Below are 14,521 nucleotides of genomic sequence, written 5' to 3'. Positions count from 1 at the left end.
AAGAGTATTATCCAGACAGGTGTGGTGCTGTGGCCCTTTTCCTGGCAAGCCTTTTACAGTGCCCTGGAATTGCAGTATAAATGTGTCTGTGCCATCAGCTCAATGAATGTGGCCAGCAAAGCGGGGTGGAGTAAGAGAATAAATATCCAGTATGCAAATACTCAGCTCTCTCATACATCTCTCGGAGGGCTTTTGGACTAGTTTCAAGCCCCCAGGAATTCAAGAACTCCTTGCCTGGGGAGCAGCATTGAGCAGGGAGCCACATGTACTCAAAGCCAGCCAGCCTGGAGAGAGAACATGCCAYCTCCCTGTGCTGGCTTCAAAGGGAAGAGTCCTCACTGAATGTTACCAGGCAGAAAGCCTGACAGACCTGCAGGATGAAAAAGTGCCAAAAGACTAAATATAGGAAAGCCACAATAAGGAAAAGAAGCAGAGCTGTAYCCTCAGAAGCTGGAGCCACAAGGATCAAAGAAAGAAAGCTGCTGTAGTGGGGAAAGCAAAGGAACCCTGCTCTGCCCAAGCACGGGTTGACACCACTTTCATTCTGTCGAGTGAATGCTTTTAAAAGCCCACGCTCATGCAAGGAAAGGAGGYGGAGAGTCTAAAAAAGAATTAAACTGTTTTGTCACTTCTCAGAGCCAAACATTTGGAGTGTTTCATACTGCAGGGTGATGTGACAAGAGCAATTGYATGGGCTCTGTTGACATCATTCCCWAAGACTGGATCAAGGCAGTGTCAGGGGAGTATGTTTTCTCAAGAAGGAAATTGTTTGCTAGGAAACAGCAAAGTCATCAAACTTCTAGAAGTGGCTAAGAGGAAACTGATGTAAAGCATCACCTTCATTTTTAAAATTAAATGCAGTTCCATGAAGTCTTAACTGAAGTGGGATATTTGTGCCATTTTAAAGACAATTGGAGAAAAATTAAACAAGTATTTCTTTGTGCTAAAGTTTCTCTATATTAGTTACAAGGCTGTCATAGAGGCATTGAAAACCCTGAATTCAAACAAGCTAGAAATGGATTTTATACTATAATGGACCTGATTTATTTTTATTGGATGAATGGTAAAAGATTATTCACTACACTGGTGAAARCACATTGCATAAAATTCTTTTCCATGTTGACCTCAGGCATGGATTCTAGCATGTTTAGGCTGGACCCCTTCTTCTACTAGGTAGTAATTTACCCCTCATTCTTTATAAAGTCTTACGTGTATGTGTATCCAAAGTAAACGTCCACCCAAGTACTCTCCACCTTCTCTGGGAAAGGGCAGAAAGTAATGAAGAGGGAATGGAGGGAGAAACCCTGAAACTTCAGGAGAAGCTCCCCTAGGTTTCAGTGGAGTCTGTGGAGACTTTATTTCCCTGGAAATAGGTAATTAGTTCTAACTGGGCACCATCCCCATTGATCTGCTTCTCAGCTGCTACAGAAACCAACATTCCATGAATATTTCTTCCTGAGCTTCCTCTTTGGTCTTTCTCTAGCAACTCAGGGAGCTGATCCCTGTTATCCATGGATGAAGCAAGTACAAATAATACTTTCTTTCATTTTACAGGTGAATCGCCCTCACCCTGGTGATCATCCTCTTCTGATCATCTTTATGGTTGGTGGAGTGACTGTCTCCGAGGTCAAAATGGTGAAGGATTTGGTAGCAACACGCAAACCTGGTACCCAGGTAAAAAAACAGCTCTAAATATGCAGTTCCTATCCAAACAAAAACTAAGAAAATTCATCAAATAGTGTTCCCTATAGCACTGGTACCAAACCTACAGAAAGCCGCAGCCACATGGATGAAAATGATGTAAGGATTTTGCTGTAAAACATCTGTAGGCAACAAATATTCAGGCACCAAGGGTCTGTTTTTTCACATGTTATAGTCAGCAACAAAAGTTCAAACTCGGGTTGGAGGGCTTAGAATGGACTGGCATTAATTTGAAGGAGCTTTCATCATGTCTCAAAAGATTAGTTTCTTYGTATTCTTTATAAACAGAAACATTTGCTGTCCAAAAGGCTACAGRCTCCCTGGCAGTCCATCTATGGGATGTAGTGCAGGGAAGGAGTCTGGATACCACCTAGTGACTCTTCAGTGGTAATCSTGCAGGCACCCCAATTAGCATTGGTGAGGAACAAAATTAATTAACTGGGATACAGCTGTACTGTTCCTTAAATATCCTGCAGCAGGTGATCTGAAGAAAGCCTCAGGTCTCTGCATCCCCTGAATGTGCTGCTGGACTCCTGGAAGGAGGATGGCTCCCACAGTGTAGCTTCAKTAATGTCCATGTGGCTGGTCTTTGCCTCATCCATTCTCTCATCTGAGTGAAGAAGGTAGAGAGACGAGGAGGRTGGGTGAGCCCTGGTGGCACCTGAGATGTTAAGAATCATCATGAATTGTGGAGGACCAATCAGGTGTCTCTTGAGTACYACAGGTATAGAGGGTAATACAAAAACTCTAAAGTGCTGTGTGAACAGCTGCACCATAAACATCACTATAGTTTCCAGGGTGGCTTGTAAATATCTTGTTTTCCRTTCCTATGGAATGTGATTTTGATTAGTGAGAAATCATTAGCAAAGTGGAGCCAACCAAAGGCAGGGCAGTCCCTCAATTTGACATGTTTTCCATGTTTCAATTTTCTTTGCAAGGCAGTCTCAAGCAGTATTTTGTATGATGGAGTACCATTTTTAGCRGTGTTTTTTGTGATCTGATAACACATCTCTTCCTCATTAGCCTACTGCTAATCTCCTCAAAACAGCACATTAAATTCTTTTCCCTCTTGGASGGGAATTGAGTTGTGACACACTGATGGACAAGTTAATCCACACACAAAATGTATTAAGACACCCTGAAAGATAAACAGAGGGTTAACATCTGAGTTGGTTGAGAACTATGCAGGGAGATTTTCAGCTGGCTTTCTAGAGAGACTTAAGGCTTGACAGTGGTGMCATGGGATCTGGTGTTGCTTTGCTTTGGCTTAACCCTGGCAGCAGGTCACCCTCTGAGGCAGATTCCTAAAGCATTTTAAGCTTTTACTGCATCTTGCCCTTTATCCAAATGTGCTGTGTTAGAGGTGAAAGGACTTTGGGGGAGAGGTGGGAGGAGGAAGAGAAAGAAGAAATGAAGCAGTTCTGCAAATCTCTCACCAAAAAAAAGTTTGTAAGTTTGTTGGATTTACCTGGATTTCTGCACTATGGCTGTGAATATGCACCACCTGTTWAGGATTATTCTCTTTTCAAAAAGCCAGGCATTTGTCTAACTCAAGCCAGCATTTAACAGAGCCTTTTTGTGCTGTTCAGGCAATCAGGTTCAGGCTTCAGGGAAACACTGGCCTTCCAAGTCCCTTCCAGTTAAACWAAGCACTAACATTTATACTAATTACTGGCACTTGGAAAAACAGAGAAATGTACAAAAACTGAGTAAAGTAACTGAAGAAAAACTGACAGGATACACTGATTACTTCAGCAACTGTTTGGAGTTGAGGCAAATGACATTTAAATGTGGAATAAGAGACACATGTTTCCATCCACAGAATTGCTCTGCATCTGAATATGAATGACAATTTTATTTCTCATGGAATAGAAACAAAGGAACATACAAAGGAATATAGTGTTTCCTGTGCACCATTTGGTTTTGGATGGTGGTAAATAGCTCCCCATAACTACTGAGAAGTATCCTATTTTTGAAGGAAGAAATTACTTCTCTTTTTCTGCTTTAATCAGGAGAGTAATAAAGAGGAAAGAGAATAAAAGAATGTTTCCCCCTCCCTTCTCCCAACATGCACAACGATCTATGTGGTTGTGGCCTAGGCAGGCAGACAGATAAACCCTTTCAGATGCACCTTTAGATGTTTGCTGCATCCTTCCCTGCCTTCAGCCAGGGGGGAGCTTCCCATTGGAGCTCAGTGGGTCAGGATGGGAGCTCCTGGCTCTTCCACCTTGATTTCAGGTGAAGYGTGAAAGAGTCGTGGTGTAAGACAGGCATGGAGTACAGAACCAGGAGAAGGTCTGCAAAGGACTGTCCTGAAGAGAGCTGCCTGGAGAAGAGGTGGGCATTACTTGTCTGGGCAATTCCCCTCTTTTCTGTAAAAATGAAAGAACAAACCAAATGAAAGAACAAACATTTATCCCCCTCGATGAGCCCTCAGAGATACTGGAGGGAAAGAGGTTCTACTGTATTTGGCAGCATCTTTTCTGAGACATTAAAGTTGCAGATCTTATTTTTCACTCTGGCCTTGCTATTAGTTGCACAAATTCCCTGAGGGTTCAGTGTTAGGACTCCAAGAAGAAACTGCTTTTATCTGTCAGTGGCTATTGTTGATGTTTGGCTTGTAGACTCAAAAAACTTTGGTAACATGTCCCTTCGTGTTTTTCAGAGTTAAGCTGCGTGATAACGAGATGAGCACATACTGTGCTATAGTCTGATTCTCATGTAACATAAGTAAGACAGTGTCAGCCTTTGGCATCTGCAAGTTACAGAGTTTTTCAGCCTATGAAGGAAGAGATATTCATTGTCAGTTTGCTGGAGATTGTGTGGGAGGACAAGGGATGAGGAGAAGTGAGGGGGAGGGTATCACCAGTACAGAAGGCATCCTTTCAGTATCTGAAGTGAAAAGATGAAAGAAAGAGCAATAAAAAAAGTTGAAAAGCAGCATTACCACACACTTAAGCCATGTAATGGACAGCACAAGGCATTTGATAGCTGCTGCAGTAGACGAACACACAGACATASTCTGTTGTTGATGTTTGTGCTTCCTCTCCTTAGCTTTGTGCTGAAGAAGCAAATTCATTTTCAAGTGGGCTAATATGATTAAATCTGCCCCCAGATCCCTGCCTGCAGTCCTGACCCTACRGACACTGCTAAACCTGAGGCTCAGTCAGAGCAGTGTCCTATGATTTTGACCCTGGATTAGCTCCTCACAGCAAGAGTGTACACACTCCTGTCTGATAGCTTTGTCCTGCAGAGAAGCCTTCACACTAGGCAATTATATACTGATTTCCACTTCAAGAAAATAGATACCTGCACTTAGCAGGATGTGTATCGTGGTTGTAGTGAGTGMTGTTTTCATTCATCAGACCTGTCTGGGATTAAAAACTGGAAGAAAGCAAAGCGATAGCATTGACAGTGCTGAAGGYTGAGCTTGAGTGCAGAACAGCCTGTGCATGGTCTGAAGAGACGTTTCTGGTAAGAGAGTCTGGCTCTCTGCAGCAGGCACTTCTGTGATGCTTACCTTACCTTCAACTGAGAGGAATGGGCATCACTCAAGTCTGTGCTATAGGGGAGGAAACCTGCTTCATCAGCTGGTGCCTCACAATAAACGCAGTGGCAATCACAATAAATMACCGGGTGAGATGTGGGTAGAAATGTGTCAAAGCACACATTCATTAAGCATACAATGCTACCAGTCATTATGCTCCTTAAAGTGATTTMACTACAGTTATTAGCGAGCAGACAGTTTCACTGGACAGTTTGTATTTTTCTGTCAGTAAACACCAGAAACAGACAGCCTGTCTAGAGCTAGGTAAAGCAAACAGTTATTACCTATGGCTCATTAGAACTGTCTCAGTCCCATTCAGTTTGACTTGTTGTTTCTTGTTCCCCTCCTTTCAGGTAATTGTGCTCTCCTCCATACTCCTGACACCACACAGTGCTGTTGAGTTATTGTTTGCCCCAGACCGTCTCCAGCCTGACGCTGATATCTGACGGGGGAGCCTATGGAGAAGATGAGTGAATGCCTTGCCTGGAAACATCACATCCCTGGTCTGTCACTCTTCTCAATAGCCCTCCAAAAACTGACATRTCACCTGCTGCAGCTCCAGGTGAAACAGCTGTGTATCTGGCTGCAAGAGAATGTCTGCAGCTTATGGGCAGCTCTTCAAAATGGTCCAGTTGTCCCACAGTTCTCCCCTCTTTAATGATAGCACTGGAGAATCACTCCCAGCCTCACTCAGCATGGTGAGGGTGATTGTTTGTAATAATTCCCTAGAATAGGAGCAGCTGAGGGCCAAGTGATGCACAGTTTGCACTCCCCAAGCAGTACCTTTCTTCCTGGTGGTTTTGCTGGGCTTGGGGCTGGTGGGCAGTGCTGCTGAGGGAGTGAAAGGCTAGCAAAATCCACCCTCTGTCGTGCTACCTTGCAAAATGTGTGCCTTACACAATGTTTACAGGCTCTGCTCTTACTTTGTCCCTCACTCTGGAGAGATCGTGGAACACAGCCCTGATTTAGCTGGCACAGCAGCTCCCAGTCTGGCGATGCTCTTTCAGCAGGATTCTTGGAGGCAGGGAAGCAGAGAGCCAGGTTTAAGGGCTGGGTTACATGGCTGCTTTTCTCTCAGCTTTCCATTTCCTGCTCTAGTTTCTCCACCCAGAGTCCCAGAAGAAAAGACTGTTTCTTATGGCACACTTCTCTATAGATTTATGCAGGAGGCCATATGGGCTGTAATGGTTTGCTGATAACCCCAAAAGAATCCTCCCCTCACATGCATTTTAAAAAGAAAAGGAAAGAAGGGGGRAAAAAAAAGGGCATGATCCCATTTTCAAGAGGCCACAGCGCAGACTCTTTCTTGAGCTAGATTTCTGAACAGTATGATTGGAGAACAGCTTTTATTTTTAATTTATGATCATGAAAAAGCTGCAATCAAATTCAGTTACATAATTTTTCTCTATAAAACTTTGCTACAATCTGTGATGAAAAGCAGCAGCCAATAGAGAATTTAATTGCATATTGCACCAAAATTTCCAAATTGCAACATAAAATGGTGGAGCGCTGAAGCTGCATCCTCTTGCTTCATCCGAGTAATGCTACAACTACAGCTCACACTGGGATGAGAATGTAAAATTAAGTGACATTCACTCTATCATAGCATTCTTTATTATGCCAAAGGATTAGATTAAATAGGAAGTAGTTTTTTTAATTTTGTTCACTAGCTAGCATTAGTTCTCCTAAATGTTTATAATGGTCTTCAGAAAAGGGTGAATTTTGGTTTAAGTTCCCTTTTGAGTGGCTGGAAGGAAACAATGGACTGATTATAAGGCGTGGACAATGACGCCTCTATTGAAGAGAAATTTATAAGAATGACTATAGAATGGAACTTTGTGCTATAAAAGAATGAGAAATGTTATGAGATTGCAATATTGAAAGCTCAAGGAATAGTTTTAATAGAGCAACTGGAAAGCAAGTAGCCAGTCTCTTGGTTTTTCTGTCATTCTGTACTGTCCAATCTTTCTTAGAATATRGTTGTTTTGTAAATTCTTTAATCAATAAATCAATGCTCTTACAATGCCAAACCTGATCTGTCATCTCCTTTTCTGCTAGTATGCAGAGCTACACATGCCAGAACTGCGTACTCCTGCAATCCCTCTTGCATTATTTCATTGCCCCTAGGAATCCAGACCTGTCTTGGGAGGTGTCCTAGAACATTTCCTACCCTCCACTCCTAGCAGAATGGCTCACCTGTGTCCAGTGGCCATTGCTGAGCTCAGGTTCTCACAGCTCTGAGATGCTGCTGCTTTGCTGAGGTGGTGGAAGCTKCCAGTTGTGGTCCCACTCCCTCACCTCTCTTTTGTCAAATGCTCTCAGGTCTCAGGCTTGGCCAACTCAAGACCTACTGTATTGCAAAGGCAGAGGGTGAGTCTAAGCAGACACTGCTGATCGTGCACTTCCTCTGGGTCAAGTASCTCCTCTGACTGAGACAGAGACTCGTTTTCCAGGCCCACACACACTTYGGAGGAATCGTCTCAGCCAGTGGGGCCACAGCTGTGGCAATTGATGCTGGAACTCAGCCATCATCCCRTACTTCAATACTTCTAGACCAAAAGGACAGTGGACTCTTTCCAGAGGCCTTAGTGCAATAGTAAGCTTATTTGTAGGGAATAGCTGCCGCTACACAGAACCTGTGCTTTAGGAAAAGGTTGAGGGATGAGGAATTTCCTGCCAGTTTCAAGTGAGTAGAAGCAGCACAGAAGAGATTTGCATGGGCAGGTGCAGGACCACATCAGGGAGTGTCTGACTCCTCTGCCTGCAACACCAAGCAATACTCAAAAGGTAGGAAGAGAAAACATAAAGCCACCCTTGGGAAATTGGTTTACTTCTATATTAATAAGCTAAGCACTATTTGGTACAAGCTCAGACTGSAAGGGCAAGCTCAGTTTTGTTTGAAACTCCAGTCCTAAGTCACTTGGCTGCTAACTCATGGTCCAAAAGGTTATCATCAGCAGGACCCTGTCAGAGTTTCCTGCACCATTTATTGCAGCTGTGTGCTAACCAKGGGTATGGTCGTCAGCCTAGTCCCAGCACAAATATTCTCCTCAGGAAGGCTCTTAGTAAAGCTACATTAAACATGAAAAAGGTAAYTGAAGATTTGCAATGTGATATAGCTTAAAACATAAAGATTCKCTTTTCTTTTAAAGAAGGTGGCAGTCACTTAGAATTCATGTTCTTCCTGGTTTTGACCAACTTCACACCATTCCTTTCTCCCTAGTGAGGAATACCAAAGTATTTTTGACAAGTGGAAATGAAGAATCCTATTTTAATTTGAAAGGTCTTTGCCTTATTCAGTTCCTCTCCTAAAAGAATTTCTAAAAAGGAAGCTGTAAAGCAKTTGTGAGAGCTCCCCTGCTGTGGTTTATGCTAATAAAGCAACGGCATAGGCAGGAAAGGACACCTTGCTGTTACTGCAAATATATGTTAACTACCTTAAGCAAGCCATTACTTTGTCTCAACATTTCAGTGGTTGTTACTCCTTGTTACTCATCCCCAAAGAACACTCGAGGAAACATGCAATTCAAAAATTTAATGTTGTACCAGGCTGTGAGAATGAAAAGTCCATTCCCTAGGAGGAGCAACTGTACACGAAATAAATAAGTTACAGTTTAAACAAAAGCACGACTGGCTTTTTAAAGTGCATGTGTATAAGGCCCTTAGGCTCTGAACTCCATTGGCTCAATATTAAAAAAAAAAAAAAAAAGTATATAAATCTGCTATGTGTTTAAAAACGAAGAAGGTCTGGCTCAGCTCAGAACAAGGCATCAGCTTCATTGCCTGGAGCCAGCTATACTTCACACCTTTTGTTCTTTTTGCGCTACTGCACACAGGAGAGAGAGAGAGAAAAAGATGTCTTAGAATGGCATCTGTAATGCACTCCAACTCCACACTCAGAAGCTCTGTGTTAGATCATTCAGTCTGGAGAGTACTTCTTTCAGACAGTAAAAGAGTTGTTTGTAATTAGATATGTTTACACCCTGTGGACAATAACTTCACATACAAAGAGTCTGGTCAAGTTGTCAGCAATAACATGGCTAGTAAAAAGTAAAGGACTATTGTTTACAGTCTTTATGCTCAGTCCTGTCCACTTATTTTACACTTATTTTTTTACAGAACCTTTTCATGTTTGCTTGTTTGTTTTGAAATACACAGAAAAAACAATTCTATTGTGCAATAAAATTGCATCATTGTCCTTCATCCACGTGAGAACAAAACTCAAGTGGTTACTTCTGAACAGGGACTGCAGTTCAGGGCATTTCCCTGCTCAAGTTGAGTTACAGCAAAAAGGTTGTTTCTGCACAAATGAAAGCCAAATCCGCCCAACTGGGAAAAAAAGGCAAATTGTTTCATTTACTGAAAAGTTTCCTTTCCAAATGAAAATACCTGTTCAAGTCACATCCTAGAACTATTTTGCAGGAGGTTTTTGGTTTTTTTTCCTTTTTCTAATCTGATAGTGTTCCTTTTTTAAGCAATTGTTTAAAGATTTCTGCCATGCTAAAGGCTACTCAAACCATCCCTTCACAATACCTTGGATTCTACATGTGCCAGCATTAAACACCCCAGGTTTCAATCTCAGGCTAAAGGTTGCATAGACCAGGGCTGTGCTATCAAACAGAAGTGACAGTCCTCACTTTGGCAGACAAAGCTTGCTTAAACCTTCTCTTCAGATCCTGCATGTTGGGTGATTTTGGCCGTGGAATAAGAGAGGTTCTCCTCCTCTCAGGGGTGCTGGTTATTTGCTGTTTATTGACATCTTTACAGAGGAGATGGAAGGCATTGAAGACGTTGTTATAGTTTTCACTGACAGATACTTCATAGAAAGTACAGCCCAGCATATTGGCCAGCTGAAGTCCCTGCTGAGGCTCCACCTCTTTGATGTGCAAGAGATCAGCTTTGTTTGCCACAATGACAACAGGGACCATGTTCCCTGGATGCAGCTGTCGAACRTGATGGTAAAGGTGACTGAGGAGTTCAAAGCTCTTATAGTCAGTGATGGAGAAGACAATCACCAGGGCATCTGCCCAGCGAATGCATCTGTTCAGCTGCTCATTACAATCCAGACTATGTTCATGGATCTGAAAAATGAAGGGTCTCAAATTAGATAGCTGAAGTCATAAAAGATTAAAGGAACCTGTCTTCAAGAATCTGCAAAGCCAAATAGCATTTTACAGCATCAGACAYATATTTGGATTTCACATAGTAAGTATGAACTTAATCTGAGCATAGCGAATAAATGCAGATGTTGACTCAGCTGCAAAAAGCTGGAATTTAACACTGGAGTTTGCTATACTCAAATGGAAAATTGACCTGAGTAGTTCTGCATGCAGAGAAAGACTTTGTAGTTCCACAGAATGGGAAATTAACTGGCTAGACAGTAAGTCTGGGGAAGCAAAGATATGAGCTGGAAGCATTTAGACCTGGAGTGTTGCCCAGTTCAAAAAGGCAACAATCCAGCATTACTCAGGTCTATACATTCAAAACTTTGACTTGTGACACACTAATGAGTACAGCCACAATGCAGCAGACTTCGCTTTCTCTCATACTCATTTATGAAGCTTGTTGGGCAGTGCTCACGACATTTTTTTTAACATATACCTTATTGGCACAGAATTGTTTCTGGGTTTGTGCCTAATGTTCCAATATAGAGGAATGAGACACTTCAGTAATTCAGCCGCTCAAAAGTAATGGGCCTCCARTGGACAAATGATTCAATGAAACAGTCTCTCAGTCTCTCAACAGAGCTGGCTTGAGTGGTTAAAACACAAGTTACCACCTCTCCACTGCACAATAGCAAATTCTGAAATGGACAGCAAAATACTTTGTAGAAAGACCATAACAAGATGTTGCACAGAGAGATGTAAGCACACAAACCTTCAGAGCTACTCTCGTAAAGTGCATGGTTGCATTTAGCTCACCTGGACTCCTGGAGTATCTTGCACTTGGATAGCCAACATCTCTCCATCCACCTGGATGTGCCTGCTGTACAGATTACCTGACAAGAATACCAACAGGTTCACAAATACAGTCACACTCTACAGACCAATGTTGCTTGTGCTGCCCATTAGTTGCATGCAACTCATGAAGCAAGTGTTAAAAGCTTTTTGGCTGTTAACAATATTTATGATGTTACTACAAGCCTAGGATTCAATAATGAATTGATTTTTATTGAAGCTTGGCTTTAAATAGTAGGCAACTTGGAACTTAATCACTCTTAAAGACTGTTTCAGCTTGAATGATAAAGGTAAGTGTGCAAAATAACAAGCTTTCATCATTTAGAAAAGCATTTTTCTTGTCATTTAGTATTTCCACAATTTAGTGAAGCTCCCTTTTGGCTGGTCTTTAAGATCTTCTGGGTTGGTAGTTTGTTTTTTTTTTTTTTTCATTTGCTTGGCTTTTTCAAGTAATTTCCTCAATCGAAGGCTGTATATTTTACATGGGCATTAGTTTAGACTCCACACTATACTCACTGAATGAGGTATGTGACATCACTTTTCCATTTTCTTCTTCAGGCTGGCCCTGCCTAGCCCGTGCAGCTGCTGGCACTCAGTTTGCAAAGAACAATACAACAGTAGATTTACAGAATGTTTTCCCGTTTTAGCTAAGACTCCTTCAAAAAGGGAGCACTTTCACTACATGAAGCGAATTCTGTTAGGGACTTGCAACACAAYCCATCTCTAGAGCTGCTGCGATCACAAATCGCATGTGGCTGTGCTGGCATGCCCCTTTCCGAGGGCTGCGAGCAGAGCGGAGAGGGAAGCGGTTCTCAGAGCGCCAGCAGCCGCGGAACCCTGGGGATTGGGGCCGGTCACAGCACCTGCCGAGCGCCCCGCAGTCCCGGGGGARTGAGCTCTTCCCTTCCCACCTGCGTCTCGGCTCAACGCTGGGGTCCGCACACTCTCAGGGCTTGCACCCCGCACCCACCGGCCAGGGCAGGCACCGCAAAGCAGCCGGGGCCGCACTCTCCCCCCACGCTGTACCCCCTGCCCGCCCTCCATCCCGGCGGGAACAAAGCCGCGCCGCCGCTCGCCTACCTGCGTTCCGCTCATAGTCCCCGATGAACCGCCGGGTGAGGAACCGCACCACGAGCGCTGCGGGCAGGCACAGACAGGCACCATTAGCCGCGCTCCGCCGCCCCCGCGCCCCCCTCGCCCGGCCGCTGCCCCCCTCACCTGTCTTGCCCACGCCGCTGCCCCCCACCACCGCGATCTTGACGAGGCGGGGCCGGGCGGTGGCGGGGCTGTCGCCGCCGGGCGCGCACTCGGCGATGGTGCACATGCTCTGCGTCAGGCGCATCCCACTCCGCGACCCGCGCCCGCCGCTGTCGCTGCCGCCACCGCGCCCCCGGCCCTTTTCTCGCCCCCGCGTCCCGCCCCGGGCTCCGGCGGCCACTCAGAGCGCCCGAACACCGCCCCGCCCCGCCCCGAAACGCGCCCCGAAACCCGCCCCGAGCCGCGCCCCGAGCCGCGCCCCGCCCCTGCCGGGCAGCGTGAGCGGCTGCGGGGGGCGCGGCGCCTCGGGAGGGCTGGGTGGGGAAGGCTGTCAGAAATGAGGAGTGTGTATCGTCTTCCCGCTCYTCAGGGGTCAGATACCCGCAGCCCCGTAACGGAGACCGATCGAGTTTCCGAAGATCTCCGCGCCGCCGTCTTCTCCCAAAATCCCGCCAGGCTGAGGRAAAGGCGCGGCGTCCGTAAAGGCTCAGCCCCCTGCCTTGGTTCCCAGGCTGGCGGCTACATCGGTCCTGTGGGTGTCAGGCAGGGTTGCACCTGCCGCCCCACACCTCTCGCCATCCACTCCTGAATGCCGTGCCTTGCCTTGCCTTGCCTTGCCTTGCCTTGCTTCTCCTTGCCTTGCCTTGCCTTGCCGTGCCTTGCCTTGCCTTGCCTTGCCTTGCTTCTCCTTGCCTTGCCTTGCCTTGCCTTGCCTTGCTGTGCCTTGCCTTGCCTTGCCTTGCCTTGCCGTGCCTTGCCTTGCCTTGCCTTGCCGTGAGAGGTGGGAACAGACTCTAAGAACCATGCTTGAGGCAGTGCTGGGTCCCATGGAGGAACTGCTCTCCTTGTCGGCCACAGGCCAACACCAGAGGTGATGGTGGATTAGCTTTGTGAGTAGTGAGTGTATTGTAAGGTTACCGAAGTCGAAGGGGGGGAAAATTGTTTCCGAGGTGCAGTTTAAAATAAATAGATGGGTAAAACATTTATAGAAAGGTATTCTAAGTCAAAAGGAAAAAGAGTAAGAGACACAATTAGAAAAAAAAAAAAAATCAACAAGGCTGAAGGACTCAAGGACTTGAATACAAAGGAAAGACTGGATTTCTCTATGCCAGTGCAGCAGAAATGACCTGGACATACTAACCTTGAGCAAAGGGAAGGGGTTTCATGGAAGATTACCGGGCATCTTGGTAACTAGGGTCATTGGAAATGGAAAGCCTAAAGGTGAAATTGAAGAGGATCCCTCTCCCAAGAAAGTTTTGACAATATTTGGAAAACCAAGAAGCATTTTGCTTCTATTTTAGTAAATATGGATGCAGAAGATGGATGTAGAAGGAAGATGAGTAATGGAGGAAAAGTCATGGCTAATTACTGCAGTAAGGGTGAACAAATGATCTTGTCCAGAGTGCAAACAGGCCAAGTGTGTGGAGATGAGGTGAAGGGAGCAGAGTTTCACTCTAGCACTCAAGTCATTCTGGAATACTTGCAATGAAGAAAGGGAGGGAAATAAATTACAGTGATCTAAACAAATTGTGAAGGAAATCATAATTAAAGATACAAGAATAAATAGAATAAAAATTAAGTATGTAATTACATGAGATGTCACTTCTGCAGGATATCTTTCTCTGTTTCCCTTTTTCTTCAAGAAAGGAAATGTAGTAGATGTAATCTATTTGGGATCAATAATACCTGATGCTGTCCAGAAGGGAGCTGTGGAAGCAGAAGAGTATGTGGATCAGGACACAATGACAGAGGGGTGTTTTATATGGGAAGTGTCAGACTGAAGGAAAGTGTTCTGCATGATTCATCAATACTCCTATCATCCTTCATGTTTTCATTACAGTAGTGTCATCAAGAACACAAGCATGCTAATGAAATCTGCTGTTGACAGAGCTGGGAGTAGCATATTGGAGAAACTGCATGTCTCTTAGAACAGGTTTAATGAAAATATAATTAAATTTGATAACATTAATGATATGCAGAGATTAAGAAAAAAAATTCTTCCATTGGCTATGACATCAGCACTTGGATTAGAGAGACTAGTTGGCCTCGAGATGAGTAG

At 44.5% G+C, this 14,521-nt stretch overlaps 2 protein-coding genes across 2 annotated transcripts in view; one reads left to right on the top strand and one right to left on the bottom strand.

The window, feature by feature from the left end:
• Positions 1-9,562, top strand: part of SCFD2 (sec1 family domain containing 2) — a 190,339-nt gene extending 180,777 nt beyond the window's left edge. The window contains exons 8-9 of the mRNA XM_057366796.1: positions 1,555-1,674; positions 5,602-9,562. Of these exons, the coding sequence (XP_057222779.1) occupies positions 1,555-1,674; positions 5,602-5,694 (213 nt within the window). The 3' untranslated portion in view covers positions 5,695-9,562. The remainder of the gene's footprint in view (positions 1-1,554; positions 1,675-5,601) is intronic.
• RASL11B (RAS like family 11 member B) lies at positions 8,769-12,588 on the bottom strand. Its single transcript, XM_057366795.1, has 4 exons — positions 12,424-12,588; positions 12,286-12,342; positions 11,170-11,246; positions 8,769-10,329 (listed from the first exon to the last, which is right to left on the bottom strand). The coding sequence occupies exons 1-4, from the start codon at positions 12,545-12,547 to the stop codon at positions 9,862-9,864; spliced, it is 726 nt and encodes a 241-aa protein (XP_057222778.1). The 5' UTR covers positions 12,548-12,588; the 3' UTR covers positions 8,769-9,861.
• Between the last annotated feature and the right edge of the window lie 1,933 nt (positions 12,589-14,521).

Source organism: Malurus melanocephalus, unplaced genomic scaffold (genome assembly GCF_030028575.1).
Source record: "Malurus melanocephalus ecotype Western Australia unplaced genomic scaffold, MMel_1.1 scaffold_71, whole genome shotgun sequence".
Taxonomy (NCBI): Eukaryota; Metazoa; Chordata; class Aves; order Passeriformes; family Maluridae; genus Malurus; species Malurus melanocephalus.
The sequence above is the reverse complement of the archived record's forward strand: the minus strand, read 5'-3'. Positions and strand labels throughout refer to the sequence as shown.